Below are 14,871 nucleotides of genomic sequence, written 5' to 3' on the forward strand. Positions count from 1 at the left end.
TCTTACACCCAGAGCATAGTGACACATGCCTGGGGTGGGGGGGCAGAGGCCCCTCCTGAGCAGGCCTGAAGCCGAGAGGGCATCTGGCAGCCCACACTGGCTTTGGATACCATGGGCTTGTTACTATTTGTACAACTCCCTTAAACCCAGCTGCCTACAGTGTTGTAAAGTATTTTTTTTTTCTTTTCTTAAGGTGCTCTGGCAATAGAATTTATTTCTTTCCATGGTGGTAATCAAAATAGGACATATCTATACTGGAAAAAAATGTGTGTGTGTATGTATACATATATATATATAGTGTCATATATATACATAATTTTTTACTTTTGTCCACTTGTTCCTATTGTGGAAAGTCTTTGGGTATAACATGCTATCCTTTAGAACAGTGGCTTACCTCGAAGGCCCTCAAAAAATACATGTGGGATGAATGTATACCTGCACACACGGGAAACTGACTAATAACTAGGTTTTTGTGGAAAGACAGGGGCAGAACTGTATGAAAAGGTAATGTTCTCTCTGTGCCTCTCTGAGCACACATGTCCTGATGGGGCCTGGGTGCACAAGCTCTCATTGCCCCTCTTGAAAAATGGTGCCATATCTTTGCACGTCTGTCTGTCTGGCCATGTCCTAAATACAACTTGAACTTCTTTGGATGTGGAGTCAGCTGGTCCTGCCGACAAGCCCACAGACCCTTGCACACAAAGGATGAGATCTGTTTGGCTTTGCCACCCTGGGGCCCCACCTGAAATCATGAACTTTAACATTTCCCCCCAAATGTATCGCCTCTTTCTATTCTTGTCCAAGGGTGTGACAGCGGGGGCTTCTCAGAGATGCTCTGGGATACCACACTGGGGGCCTGCAGACTCGCCCGCTTCTCTTTCCTTCACCCACATCCCCTCCCCACCACCCCTGTCACCCAGAAACCGCCGTGGAAGCCACTGTACCGCAGCACAGCTCCTGCAGCAGGGGCGCCGCTCTCCCAGACGCTGGAAGCATGATTGGGAAACAGAGTGCATGTGGAAATATGCCAAAAAATGTCCGTCAACCAAAAGATTAATTAGAATAAATGAAAAATAGTGTCGCTCTTGTAAAAAAGACTGAATCGATTTAAAAGTAGAACGAAATACAGATGACTGTGGGAATTACAGCTACAAGAGGGTATCAAAGTTACAAATATTGGAAGTGTAAATAATATACGAAAAACCAGGGGGTGGGGTCCCAAGAGCCGGAGGGAGCGTGCTGGAGTCGTCCCAGCAGGGGGCCAGTTAGTACCAGCTGTGGTTGAAGGGTGTGCTGCTACAAATGGCTCAGCCCTATAAAGCGTGTTTATATTTTTAAACAAATATACGTGTATGCACAGGACAGGGGGCATGCAAATGTGGTTCAGGATCAGCACACCCAAAGACTGACATGGCACGAAACAGACCATGTAGAAAGGTGTCCTGTGGCCCCCTCCTGCCCACGCCCCGGGGAGGGCACCGTCTGCGGCCTCCCTCACTTCCTGCATTGTCTGTCTGAACTTGTGAACTGTCCTGCCCTCTTTTGCCACACCTGCCCCTCCTCAAATACTGCCCCCCCGCCCAGCTCACATCCCCAGCCCTGGCTGGCCACAGCGCCTTCCTTTTGTGGCTGCTTTTGGCCTCGGGATGTGTGGTTGTCTTGGAGGTAGATGATTAATGGGCCCGCCTGAGAGGCACAATCCGCCCCCCCCAACACCCGCCCACACGGGGCAGGATTGGGCCTCTGCAGGCCAGCCTGGGCACCCAGGGTCTACACCCAGAGTCAGCCAGGCTGGCAGGGGACGAGTCAGGGGAGAAGCCAGGCTCAGGCATTAACAACTGACACATGATGCCTAGCAACCAAGGTCCCAGAAAGAATCTTATAATCTGCTTTGATCCCTGAGCAACAGGGCAGGACCCTTTGCCCTTCCCTTCAGCACAGACGTGTTACTCAAAAGCGCACGTCCAACCCCACCCAGGCCTGCCACATGCTGGACCTCTCCGGTCGCGTTGGAAGAGGATGAAGACCAGGATCTTGGGGTGACCTCGCGTCCTCAGGTTAACTGAGGCGTTCCAGAATCACCCCACCCCTGGGGCACTCTCTCTGCTCAGCACACCTGACCTGGGGGAGCCTGCTTCCCGTAAAGCCCGCCCACCCCAGCCCTCTGTTTTACGTGGGAACTGAAAGTCTGATCCCGGCTGGGGCGTGTTCAGACGCATCTCCTCTTTGCGCTTCCTGCAGAGACCGAGGCCGTGTTGCACCCTGTCTGTGGGAGGGACCTGCCTACAGTCTCTGCCCTGGGATGTGGGCCTGGCTTCCAGGTCGCTCCCCTGCCACTACCGAGGCCCTTCCTGTTGGCTTCCTGGCTTGCTTTCTGGTCCATTCCGTGGGCTGTGTGTGTGTGCTGGATGGGGTTGTGCAGTGGGGGTGGGGAGCAGTGGTGTGTCTCCAGACCGTCCAGGCTAGGGCAAGGGGGTGCTGAGTACCCTCAGGGGGGGTCTGGCCTCCGAAACAAGAAATTACAGTATGTGGTCTCAGCAGGGCTGGGGTTTGCGGGCCTTCCTGGAAGCACAGAGATGCAGATGTCCCGACCCAACTGGCTGACCCACGAGCGGGGAGTTGCCCTTCCCTTGCCCCACTCTCACTCCGAGTTTAGCTAGGAGTATGACAAATGTATTGATGGTGTTGGTGTTGGCAGTTGCTGTAGACCTCCAAGCCTGACAAACCATAGCCTCTATCTTCCCACCCTCCAACACAACTCCCCCGCTCACATCCCTGGCTTCCTCCTCTGGACGCATCAATGGCAGCAGGTCGGAGGAGCTCCCTGGACGGTTGCATGGCTCTTCTCCCTGTAACACTTTGGGAGAGGGCCCCGAAGGAGAGAGGCCAGCACCACACCCTGGGGCAGGGCCACCCAGACGCAGGAATCCCAACGTGTGGAAGGTGATGACTACCCTTTATTGAGTACCTACTATGTGCCAGGCAGTGTTGGATGCTCTACCTATATTCTCTTTAATTTTGGCAATAAATCTGCTGGCCAGGAAGATAGGACTGCTTCCATTTTGCAGATGAAGACTTCGAGGCTAAATAAATTCTCTATTTTACTGAGGTTAGTAAATTGCCCAGGCATCTCATACTCCATTAGAAGCAGAGTTTGGGTTCAAACCCAGATGTGTGGGACTCTGGAGGCTGGATTCTGTGCATTCCCCAGCTCCTGATGAGGGGCTCCATCCCCTGCACCTCTTCTCAGAGACCTCCTCATGCCCAGCACGCAGCGCGCCTCAAGGCAGCCATGATCTAAGGATTTCTGATTCGCCGCTGCTGAGTGGGGGCACTTGGTGCCTCTGTGAGGCAGGTGGTGCTGGGAGCCATGTTTAGAGTCAGGCCAGAGCAAGCAGACAGGATGAGTGGGGTCCAGAGCTCCCAGGCTGAGGTTCTTGATTGGGCTGGGACTGGAAATGTGAATGGACACTTCCCAGGATGCAGTGGGGACCTCAGGGAGGGATGCTGTGGCCATGACCTGCTGGGGCAGAGGGAAAAAGCGCTCGCTGCTCAAATGCCATTGGCTCACACTATTTTCTGGGCTTGGACCAGCCACCCTACCCCCCAGCCTCGATGACGCCCTCCCCCCCGGCCTCAAGTTTAGTGCAGGGTAGGGGGGATAGGACTGAGTGAAGAGGACGGCTCTGCGGAACAGCTTCGCAGAAAACAGGGCTAGTGAGAAGGAGTCAGTTATGGTGGATTTTCTCGTCAGCTCTGCTGCTGACTCGCTGGGAGGCTCTCACCCCTCCAAGTCTTGGTATGCTCATCCTTAAACTTGGAGTAGACCAAAGGATCTGGAAACCTATGTCCACACAAAACCCCACAGGTAGACTACATTTATAGCAGCCTTGCTCATAGCTTCCTGGAAGCAACCAAGATGTCTTTCGGTAGGTGAAAATGGACAGAGAAGCTCTGGTCCCTCCACACGATGGAATGCTTCTGTTCAGCACTCCATGAGCTCTCAAGCCACGAAAAGCCATGGAGGAACTTTAAATGCGGTTCCGAAGTAAAAGAAGCCCATCCCAAAAGGCCAACTAGATGACATTCTGGGGAAGGCAAAGCTACAGAGGCAGGAGAAAGATCAGTGGTTTCCAGGGGTGAGGGGATGGGAGGGATGAACAGGGGGAGCACAGAGGATTTTTAGGGCAATCAAGCTACTCTGCACGACAATATAATTGTGGGTACATATCGTTACACACTTGTCCAAACTCATCAGATGTACGCCACCACCATCACTGAACCTGAAGGTAAACCGGGGCTCTGGAGAGTGACATGCTAACATAGGTTTATGAGTTGTAACAAATGTGCCCCTGGTGGGGTGGGGGTGGGGCCGATAATGGGATTTGGCTAGGAGGCAGCCGGAAGTATATGGAAGGGCTCTCTATACTTGTGGTCAGTTTTGCTTCAAACCTAAAACTGCTCTAAAAAATAAAATCTATTTTTAAAAATAGGGAAAGCAACATGTCCTACACGCATAGTATTGACTTTGTGAAATCATGTATACCAAGTGTCTGGCATGCATACAGGGAGTGTAGAAAGGCTCTTGCTATTACTGCAGTGTAGGTACGTGAGTTTTCTTCGTTCCTTTTTTGTAGCATTTTTTTCCCATTAGCAAAGAATGTATGTTCATTGTGAAAACTTAGCAACTATGCAGAGAGGTAAAACACTTGAAATCCCATCCTCTGAGCAAACATGTCCCCTTCCTTCCAGGTAGCTCTCCGAACAATGTGTCTAGCCACATGTGTCTTTTTATATAATTAGAACCATAGAACATGACCTTTTTTTTTTTTTTCAAGTGATATGTTTGTGGACATTTTCCCAAGTTGACCAGTATCAATCTACATCATCTTATATAATGGCTAAGTAGTATGTATTTAAAAAAATAGCCTAACTGTAGCTGGCCACCTATAGGTGGGTATGGGTATTTCTAGCAATTTTGTTGTCATAAACAACCATGAGACGAACAGTTTAGCGAAGAGATATTTAGATACAAATAGATACACACTCAGGATGAATTATTGTAGGAAATTAGTATCTTAGAGGTAAGGACCTTCTCATTTATCTACATCCCCTAAGTACTGGACAGTATCCACTTGGTTAACAATTTTCTTTTCTGAAACCTGAGTAAGATCTTAGAAGTTCAAATATTGGAGGGGTGAGGGGAGGAGGGAAGGGAAGGGAGCCATCTGGGGGCAGACAGAGGTACCTCTCTGAAGTAGGGAAGAGTCACCCCTCACCAGGCTAGCTCTGTGTCCACCTGGCACCTCACTCATGCAGGGAGCTGAGCCGTAGGGCCTCCCTTCTTGGAGAATAGGGGTTCAGCGGAGGTCTGAGGGTGCCTCGGGACCTCTTGCATCATGACTTAGTGGAGGTCTGGAGGAAGGTCAGTGGGTCTGGACAAGATATGCACAGACAGGCTTCTGGAATGACGATGCCACCTTGGGTTTTGGCCAGTTAATAAGAAGAGTTAATACATATTGAACTCTTTATATCAGATCTTGTGTGACTTTTACCTGAGTATCTCATTCCATTCTTACGGCAACCCTGCGAGGCCAGTACTACTATCCCTCCACTTCACAGAGAGGAAACTGAGGCACAGGGGACAGTAGCCTGAGATCAGGTCAGCACTCAGACTCTGGCCTCTCTGCTTTGGCAAAAGGCAGAGCACCCCTCCTCACTCTGGTCACTTATCCGGTTCATACCAAACCCCTTCTGAATGTTTAATAGTGTCAGGTCCTCTCAACTACTGAGCAGGGCCCAGAGCAAGGCTCGAAACTTGGAGGGCAGTGTTGCTGGGGGTCCATTAACCCGTGGGTCCTTTGCAAGAGGGCCTGAGGTCTGAGGGGAAATCTTGGGGTGACATAGAGGGGGCACTCCTGGCTGGGGTAGCAAGCAGGCTGGAGGCTGGAGGCTGGAGGGTGATGGTGTGGGGGGGGCGTGCAGTGGGGGAAGCAGGCTGGAGGCTGGACAGACAGGTGCAGGAGTGTTGGAGGCGATCTGGGTGGTCTCTGAGTGGCCACAGCTGGTCCAGCCCAGAGAGTTGTGTGGAGGGACTCCCAATGCAAGAATGGGGATCTCTTGAAGTGTCCTGAGAAGGTCTGAGAAGGGACCCCTGATATTGGGGGTTGTCCCCACTGACTTGCTCTGGAGGACCAGGACAACCCTGACTTCTGCTTCTTATGTTATGTTAACTTAGGTTAATACTGCATTTTCTAGTGCCCCTTTGTTTTTGTTTTACTTTGGCCTGGACAGTCTTAGAACCAAATAACTCTACAACTAAAGCCACCTGTGTGTTGCTTTGAAATGACTAGCTGGAGGAAGGTTGGTGAGACGGACCGCAGATCACCTGCCAGGAGCTGAGCTGAGGCATCTGCCTGGCAGGGCAGGGCTGGGGCACGGGGGTGGAGCCGAGGCTCCCCCCCCACCGTGCAGTGCTCTGCATCAAGACCCCACCCCGAACCCTCATGGTAGCCCCGCGAGCTGGCTCGTTCCCCTTTCAGAGTTGAGATTAATGCTCAGAGAAGTTCAAGTGTGGGGAGGTCTGTGTGTAAGACATTGGAGTTGTTGCCAAAGATGGCAGCGCTGGCTGTTCAGGGACGACTGAGCCGTTCCCAGGTGCCTCTGTGGCTCTGTGCCCCCCAGGGGTCCTCTCCCTTTCCGTGTCCAGACTGAACACCAGTTGAAGGCTGGGGAAGGCAATGGATACCAAGGAGTTGGCTTGGCAGCCCTCATGGTGAGCTGTCTTGGGGAAAAGATGGCCTGCGGGGGTCACCCATCTAGTCCCAGGGGAACGCAGTCCTGCCTCTGGAACCTCCCGGATCTCTCCACCAGGAGCACGTCAGGCCTGCAGGCTTGTGGGCCGGTGGGGCTTGCTTCTGTGTTTGGAGCAGGGCATGGGGCTCTGACTTCATCTCTGCTGTCTGAAAAGCCCTGGGCTTAGCATTTCCAGGGGCCTGGAAGTATCAAGACGTGTTCCAGTGGTTTTGCTATAGTCTGTGATTACACGGTCTGATGGAACAACGTCGTTGGTGCTCAAATGTGCTTTTTATAAAATCCCTGATACTCTTCCTGGAGTCTTCCGTTCCCTGACTCTGTCCAGTGCGGTGTCGGGACTGTAAAAAGGAAAAAAAAGAAATCTTCCTGAGGTTTTGGTGCTGTTTTCAGGGGCATGTGTGTGTTTGTGTGTGTCAGAGAGACTAGAGAGACAGACAGATGGATAGATAGAATGTGAGAGAACTGGACTCACAGAGGGACATACAGAGCCTGTGTCAGCGGTACCAGGAGTTCAAAGAAGAGACGAGAAGATCTCCTGTCTGGAGCCGCTTCCCCATTTGTGAGCTGGCGACAGCTCTTGCCTGCTGTAGAGTTAGGAGAGCTTCTAGTCCTTCCTTCTCTTCCTTGTTTCCCCTTCTTGGCATCCCCGTGGCATTCTTCACTCAGTGTGCTGCCAGAGGTGGTACAGGTGTGTCCCAGGAGCGGAGTCCCAGAACAATGCTCCTCTGTGTGGGCTCTGGCCTCGGGGCTGCCTTAGCAAAGCCCCGGCATTTCCGGGCACTTCAGGCAAGGGAGGCCTGGCCCGCACACCCCCTGTGTTGTTCACCCCACTAGGCGTGAGGCTGTCCTTGTGCGGGGCAGAGATCTCCTACAGGGGCAGGGGGCCAGAAATGCATGTGGGCACTTGGAGGCATGGGGTGCCCACCTCAGACAACGGCTTCGCCATTCCGTCCCCAGGTGAGGGGAAGGCTTCTATGAAGGAGAGTCAGGAAGGCCTAGACAGGGGTGGGGTCTGAAGGAGGAGATGTTGGTGGCCTTTGGCAGGAGGCCGGTAAGTCAGAGAGCTTCTAATTGCCATCCTGGAAAGGTGGCCGGGGGCTTCAGACCATTGAGTGAGATGGTTACGGGGTTCTGGAATCTGTGTGTCTCTGCATTTGTGTGCTCTCCTGCAGACATTCATGGCAAGACCTGTGGGAGGAATGTGGCCCAGGTGCTCACCTTTGGCGGCGGGGGGGCGGGGGGTAAGGAAGAGGGCAGCTGGGGAGAGTGGGGGCCTCCCTTCAAAACTCCCCAGAAGAGTGGGAGAAGAGGAGACCCACCCCTGGCCCAAGATGGAGGGTGGCTTTCAAAGGAAAAGTCCAAATGGGCTGGTTTCTGGAACTTGTTATAAGGAAGGAAAAGAGTGTCAGGAGCCTGAATTCTTTTTTTTTTTTTTTAAGATGTTATTTATTTTTTTGAGAGAGAGAGAGAGAGAGAGCATAAGCAGGGGGAGGGGCAGTCAGAGGGAGAAGCAGGCTTTCCCTCTGAGCAGAGAGCCCAATGCGGGACTCGATCCCAGCACCCTGGGATCACGACCTGAGCTGAAGGCAGACACAACCAACTGAGCCGCCCAGGCATCCCAGAACCTGAGCTCTTATCAGCCAAAAGTGGTTCCCAGGTTATCCAAATGAGGGCGGGCTATCATACCCCCTGCCACAAACCCTGCCCACACCCATCCATCCCCACACACCTGGCTGCAAAGTCAGGAAGCCAGTCCCAAGAGCGACTTCACACCCAAGCTGGAGGGTCTTCTGGCTGAGCTGTGGCACCTCTAGGACACGTGAGCCCAGCAGGCTCAGCAGCTCTCTGTGGGGGCCCCACTGAAACCGGAGCAAGTCCGAAGGTTTCACCTGCTGGTGGGCATGCGTGGGTGTCTTTAGCGGCCACCCGTTGCTTCACAGCCGCCCTCCGCAGTAAGGGCCGCCTGGCCGAGCCTCGCTGGCCCCAGCAGAGGCTCCGCTGCTGAGCTGGGTGTCACTGGGCAAACTCACTCACCCCTCTGAGCCCCAGTGTCCCCACCTCCAGAGTAGTTCCCAAGGCTCTTTTCAACCCTGGAAATTAAGTCCCGCCTCCATGGAAATGAACATTGTCTATGAGACGCAGGCTCTCCCATGGGGCACCTGATGTGGAATGTTCACCGTAGGCCCTTTCAGCTGGGTTAGAGAAGCCACCTCCACGTTTCAAGCTGGGTCAGGGTTGGAGACAGGCAACAGCCCTTCCTGTGGATGAAAATGCCTCTGTCCCTGGAGGCACTTTTAATTTGTTAAGACCTGTTCTCCCCTGGAACCAGATACTTCCTTGGGCACCAGGCAGGGAAGCTATTACCTGTATTTTACGGATTGGCAGAATGAGGCCCAGAAAAGTGAAATCTTTCTCTGGGGATCCATGACCCTCCAGTGATTAATATAAATTGGTAGAAAGAGCACCAGCCTGAAGTCAGACAATCTGACCTTGAGAAAGTCCCTAAAGTTCCTAGACCCCAGTTTCCCGTCTGTGAAGTGGCAATAATCATGACTGCAAGGTCACACAAAATAGTGGAGGTGGAAACAGTTTGCCAACGTGTAAAATACGCGTTAACTCTCAGCATCCCTGCTGGCCGCGGGCTCTTCTCCCAGCTGCCACTTCTTTCCTGCACGTTCTTCCTTCTTCGAGCTAAACGCAGTCTCCCAGGGTGTTTCTCTGGGTGGAAGTGGACAGGATCCTACCTGACTCCTAACCTCCCGGTGGTTCTTTCCTTCCAGATTGTAAATTCACCTGCCACCCGGAGTGCCGTCACCTGATCCAGCTGGACTGCAGTCAGCAGGATGGCCCATCCCGGGACAGACCCTCTCCAGAAAGCACCCTCACTCCGATCTTCAGCCAGGTAGGGAGCAGAGCTCCAGGACCGGGCGGGGAATGGCTTCTGCTGGTAGCCTAGGCTCCACGTTCTTTGCCCAGGAGCTCTGGTCAGCATGCTTTCCATGCAAGCTGGATGCTGGGGTCCCCTTCTGGCCCGACACACCCCTTTTCAAGGGAACAGCAAGATGGAACAGGAACAGTGACCCCGAGAAGTGTGTAGATATTCAGAAATCCTCATTAGGTCTCTCCAAGCACAGGGTCTGCCTTGACCTAGGATTTTAAGCCAGAGGGGCAGGTGTAGTGAGGATAGAAAGGAGAGAAGGCTCCTGAAGGTCCCTTGAAGCCTCGTGGCCCTGGGGCAGTAGGGACTTTGGGGCTGAGGCTCTTCAAGCATATCATGCCGTGGGCCAATCAGTCAGCCAATCTAGATTCAACCTCAGAAGGGCCAGGGAGATATTCTTTCCTTGTGTGTGTCAAAGAACCAGGGAATAGATGCGTCCAAACTTTGACGTCTAGGATTTGGAATGGAGTCGGGAGAACATTTTTTGATTCTTGCACTGAACAAGGATTTATTGAGTGTCCGCTGTGTGCCGAGTGCTGGGGAGAGTGGGGATTGTAAATGATACATCATTGCAGTTCTTATCCACAGAGAGCTTACATTCTGGCAGGGGAGGCAGAATACAACCAAGTAGTGTATACCATGATGCATGTTGCAATGGAAAGTATGAATCAAGTGTTCTGAGTACACAAGGCATTTGGTTGTGTTGGGAGAAATCAGGGAAGACTTCCCAGAGGAGGTGACATTTGATCTGATCCCTAATGTATGAGTCCATGGTTGCTAGTCAAGGATGTAAGGAGGGTCCCCAGATATCATTCATTCATTCATTTAGCAAATATGTTTTGAAGGTTGACTGTATGCAAGGCCCAGAGATGCCAAGGACTTAGTGATGAAGGGAGCAGACATGGCCCCTGGCCTCTCTGGGCTGGCAGCAGCATCGGGGAACGAGATAATCAAATAAGCACCATGTTTATGAGGAAAATTCTCAGAGTGTTGTGAGAGACAATATAGGTGCTGGACGACTGGTTATTTCCTGAAGAGAATACCAGTGGCCCTGGGAAATCCCAAGTCGACCCCAAATCCCGAGACTAGCTGACCATAGTAATCACCACCCCCCACCTCTTTTCTCCCACTAAGAAAGCATTGCTAGAAAGCAAATATGATGTATGTTTTTATGAGTGAGATTGAATTGATTCTAAGATAAATATTTTAAAAACTCTTTGCCTCTTCCACACACTTTGGAATTGTAACTGTTTATGGTGTAGCCTGAATGTAGCCAGGCCTCTTGGGAAGGCCTTGCCCCATGAGTGGTGAGGAAGAAAAGGAGACGAATTGGACCTCCCGAACCCTGGTGAATGCTGCAGAATTTTGCTGAAGGTTTGCCTTACGAGATGGAGGAGGGTGGTTACACAGCACACCGTGCAGCAACGTTTCCTAAAAATGTCAGTTTCTGGAGACATTTTTTGTTGTCACAATTGGGGTGATGCTACTGGAATCTGATGGGGAGGCTAGGGAAGCTGCTGACCGCCCTCCATGACACAGGACAGGCCCCCACAACAAAGCATCACCTGACCCTGAATGTCCACAAGTGTGGAGGTTGAGAAAGCCTTTCCTGGAGCAGGTTAGCCTGGCAGGTGAGATGGGGTGGAAGTCCCCAGGGCAGGCTCTGGTGTTTGCTCTATACCTCGTCTCCCACTTGGGATGCCGGCAGCACACCAGGCCTTCCAAGTCTGAGTCTTTGGAAGCGAAGTGGCCCCTTCTCCTCTGTTGGGAAGAGAACGCCACCTCAGAACCCTCTGGAAGCTGAATCGAGGCTGTGTCTAGAGTAGATCCCCCACTGAACTATAGAAGGAGCCATACAGAACCACGTGGGGGGATCCAAGTGTCCCCCGTGGGTGCCGAGCGGCCCCCAGCCGCCAACGGCCTGGAGTGGGGTTTGCTCCCGGCTGGGTCAGGCTGTTCTGTTTGCCTTGGCCAGGCCTTCAGCACAGCGAGGGCAGGACCGAGCCTTCTATCAATAAAACCCGGGCCGTGCTCCGGGCTCACTCCCCTTCTCTAAAAAGCTTGTTTGTGCTGATTTCCGCCTTGAGTTGGTTTTCAGTTAAATACCAGGATGGAGCTTTCTTTCACCTTGACACGGTCACCTGGGCTGAGCTAGCTTCATGGCCAGCGCCGTCTTCCCGGGGGGCATTTGCTGTGGCCCCGTCTGAACTCAGCTAGTTTGGGGGCTGTATGGCTGCTGGGGGGGTCTCAGCTTCGTGTCCTTTCTCCTCTCCACTCTTTAAGGAAAAGAAAAATCACTGATTTTCCTCCAACCGGAGGAGACTGCTGTTGGTTAACCTTTTTACATTTTCCTCCCGTACGTTCATACATTTTTCAGAACATGGTTGAGATCACCCTGTAGATACGTTTTTGGCATCCCCCTTTGGAAAGCAGTAATCCCAAGGTTCCAGCTGTCTTCTCTCTGCTGTGCTGCTGGAGGGAGGCACGGAGGGAGGCACGGAGGGAGGGAGGGGGGCAGGATTGTGTGTGGGGGAGGCAGAGATGGACTCAGAGCCCCGTTCGCAAGCCTACAGGGCCATGTGGGAGACACCCAGGGCCAGCAGAGGAAGGGCAGCTGCCTGCCTATGCCTTCTCCACCACAAAACTGTTGCTTTTAGAGTCTTTCCTTGGAGGTCTCTAAGGTCTGACACATGCGATTTTTCCTTAAGCACCTAGCAAATCTCCTTCACGTGCACCCCAGATCCCTTCTTCATTTGAAGCCTGATTCCTTTTTTTTTTAAGCCTGATTCCTAGAGAACATTGTTGGCATTGGCCAAACAGCACAACAAATTACCAGTATGGCTGCAGCGTCCCAAAGACCTTACGCTTCATGTGTTCTTAAAGTTGCTCCTCTGGTGAAAAAACAAACAAACAAAAAAAAACAACAAAAAAAACACAACCAAAAACCCAACCCTCAGGGACTCCCCAGTACCCTCACAATGGCGTGTGAGTTTGCCAGTTTGGTCCATGCCTTTCATTGCCTTCAGGGAAGCAACCCCCGGAGTGGAAGTTGCTGGCCCCAACTGTTGATTCTCATAACCCACGGCAGGCCAGGGTGTTCCTGGCAACCTCTCTCTTGTCTCAGTACATCGGATGAACAGAGGATGAGCAGAAAACATAAACACTCTTCCTTCCACTCAAGTCACAGCCAGGGATTGAGCGGGTTGACATTGCCAGGCGTGGGTTCCCTTCCCCGCCCCTTCAGGAGCGGGAGCGGCCCCTGGAAGCCAGCTTCCCGGCTCCTGGCCGCACAGCCCGGCCCAACCCTTGGGAGCTCCCAAACCTGGCTCGGGTACTTTCCACACTTGGGAGCCGGCCATAGCCACGTTCCACCTGTGCTACTATTTACCCAACATTTCTCTTTAAATAGATTCATTTCATTAAACTTAAATAAAGCGTGTGTTAAAGGAAATTTAGAAAACCCTCAAATCACTGGTTTGATGTACGGAGGATTTTTTCCCCCTGACATGTGTTCAATTAATACTTACTCTCTGAAATGAAAAGAACAGTGTGTTTCTAGGGACGACCTCAGATTCCCTCCATGTACGTCTAGCCGGGCATGACTCTAAAATCCTTCCGGATGTCATCAGTGGGACACGCCGCAAACAGAGGATAGTGTCTTAGGTCATTGGCTCTTCGATGACTAGGGCCCTGGGTCCAGCCGCTGTCTAAGGGGCACTGTAAGCAGCGGAGACAGCCCGGGTAGCTGGGAAGAAAGTTCCAGCTGTCCAAGCCAATTCTAAGGCACGCATCCGAAGGAGAGCTCAGTCCATACGTACTGTGGGGAATAGTGCAAAGTGATAACAAGTGCTCCCCCCTCCCCGCCACAGGACAAGCCTATCTGTATTTTGCACACATATGTACATGTGTGTCTTAGTGTAGAGTGAGGGCTTGGACACCACTCGGCAAACCACTGAGGAGGTTTCACCTTGGGGGTGGGTAAGAGTCCCAAGGGGGTAGAGTTAGATACCTTTTAGCTTTTGCTCTTTGCATCAGTGCTGCTTGAATAACTGTTGCTTTCATCTGTTTCCAGGGTAGAAGTTTTTTTTTAAGCAATAAATATTTTCTTAAAGAAAGCAACGAGCTTCTCAGTGGCAGAAGAGCTAGGTTCTGATCCAGACTGTGTAGACAGCATACTTGCTATGTGACCCAGGGCCAGCCTCCTGGTTCTCTGGGCCTTGGGCTTCTCCCCTGAGGAATGGGCGGTGTGCTGGGACGTGAGGCTCGGGGGGAAGATGTGTGCGAGGGCGTGTGCAGATCAAGGCCTGCGAATCTGGAGGTAGTGTGGGAAGGCTGTCTCTGCTGCCTCCAGTGACCCTACTGGAGGGTCGATCCTGTCCTCCCCGTGATGAAAACCTGTGCTTCCCACAGCCCTTGAAATCAACCCGAATTTGCACTAGGGCAGAAATCCTTCATGGTCTGGCTCTGCCAGCTCTCCAAAATACCAGAAAGATGGGTTACTGTCCTGGACGTACAACCAGGACACTATGACTCTGTGGTCAGCAGCCTGTTTGCTTCAAGACTTACAGTTGCCTGTTGCTCCCCTCTATAGACCAAGAGACCTACATACCAAAGGGACAGCCAGGCAGCTTCCCAAGCTCCAGGGTGGATCAGTCGCACGGGGTGCCTTTCTGCCACCGCCCTCCAACACCTCCTTCTGCTGTCACTCCTTAGCAGGGCCCCTGCAGCCGCTGCGTGGTGGTGACTCAGCTGGCGTGGAGAGCCCAGTTTCCTGGCTCCTGGCCCTGTGCTCCCTCCCACAGGCGTGCCACCGTCTCTCTCCCCAAGGCTCTGCCTTTCCAGAACCCTGGTCACTCCTGCCCCAACCCTCGGCCGGAAGGCCCCGTGCTGAACCCAGAACTACCACACGGGGGAGCCAGAAGCAAGTCGGGAGAGCCTGGGAGGTGGGGGGGGGGGGCGGGTTTGTCCCTGCAGGGCGGCGCCTGAACACACCCTACCGAGGGACACCTGCGGGCACCTCAGAAATGCTCCCCAAGGGTGTATCACATTGGATTGTGACCGGTAACAACTTTGTTAAGGCACATCTGTACCCTGTCTACTTGTTTTATCAGTTATTG

The 14,871-nt window shown here is 52.5% G+C and overlaps 1 protein-coding gene across 1 annotated transcript in view; it reads left to right on the forward strand.

Annotated features, from left to right (window-relative positions):
* The window catches only part of LOC111151024 (Ras association domain family member 5), a 73,196-nt gene that overhangs the window by 23,079 nt on the left and 35,246 nt on the right, over positions 1-14,871 (forward strand). Inside the window, exon 2 of the mRNA XM_022508730.1 lies at positions 9,597-9,718. Coding sequence (XP_022364438.1) covers positions 9,597-9,718 — 122 coding nt within the window. The remainder of the gene's footprint in view (positions 1-9,596; positions 9,719-14,871) is intronic.

Source organism: Enhydra lutris, unplaced genomic scaffold (genome assembly GCF_002288905.1).
Source record: "Enhydra lutris kenyoni isolate GAN:26980312 unplaced genomic scaffold, ASM228890v2 scaffoldscaffold25, whole genome shotgun sequence".
NCBI lineage: Eukaryota > Metazoa > Chordata > Mammalia > Carnivora > Mustelidae > Enhydra > Enhydra lutris.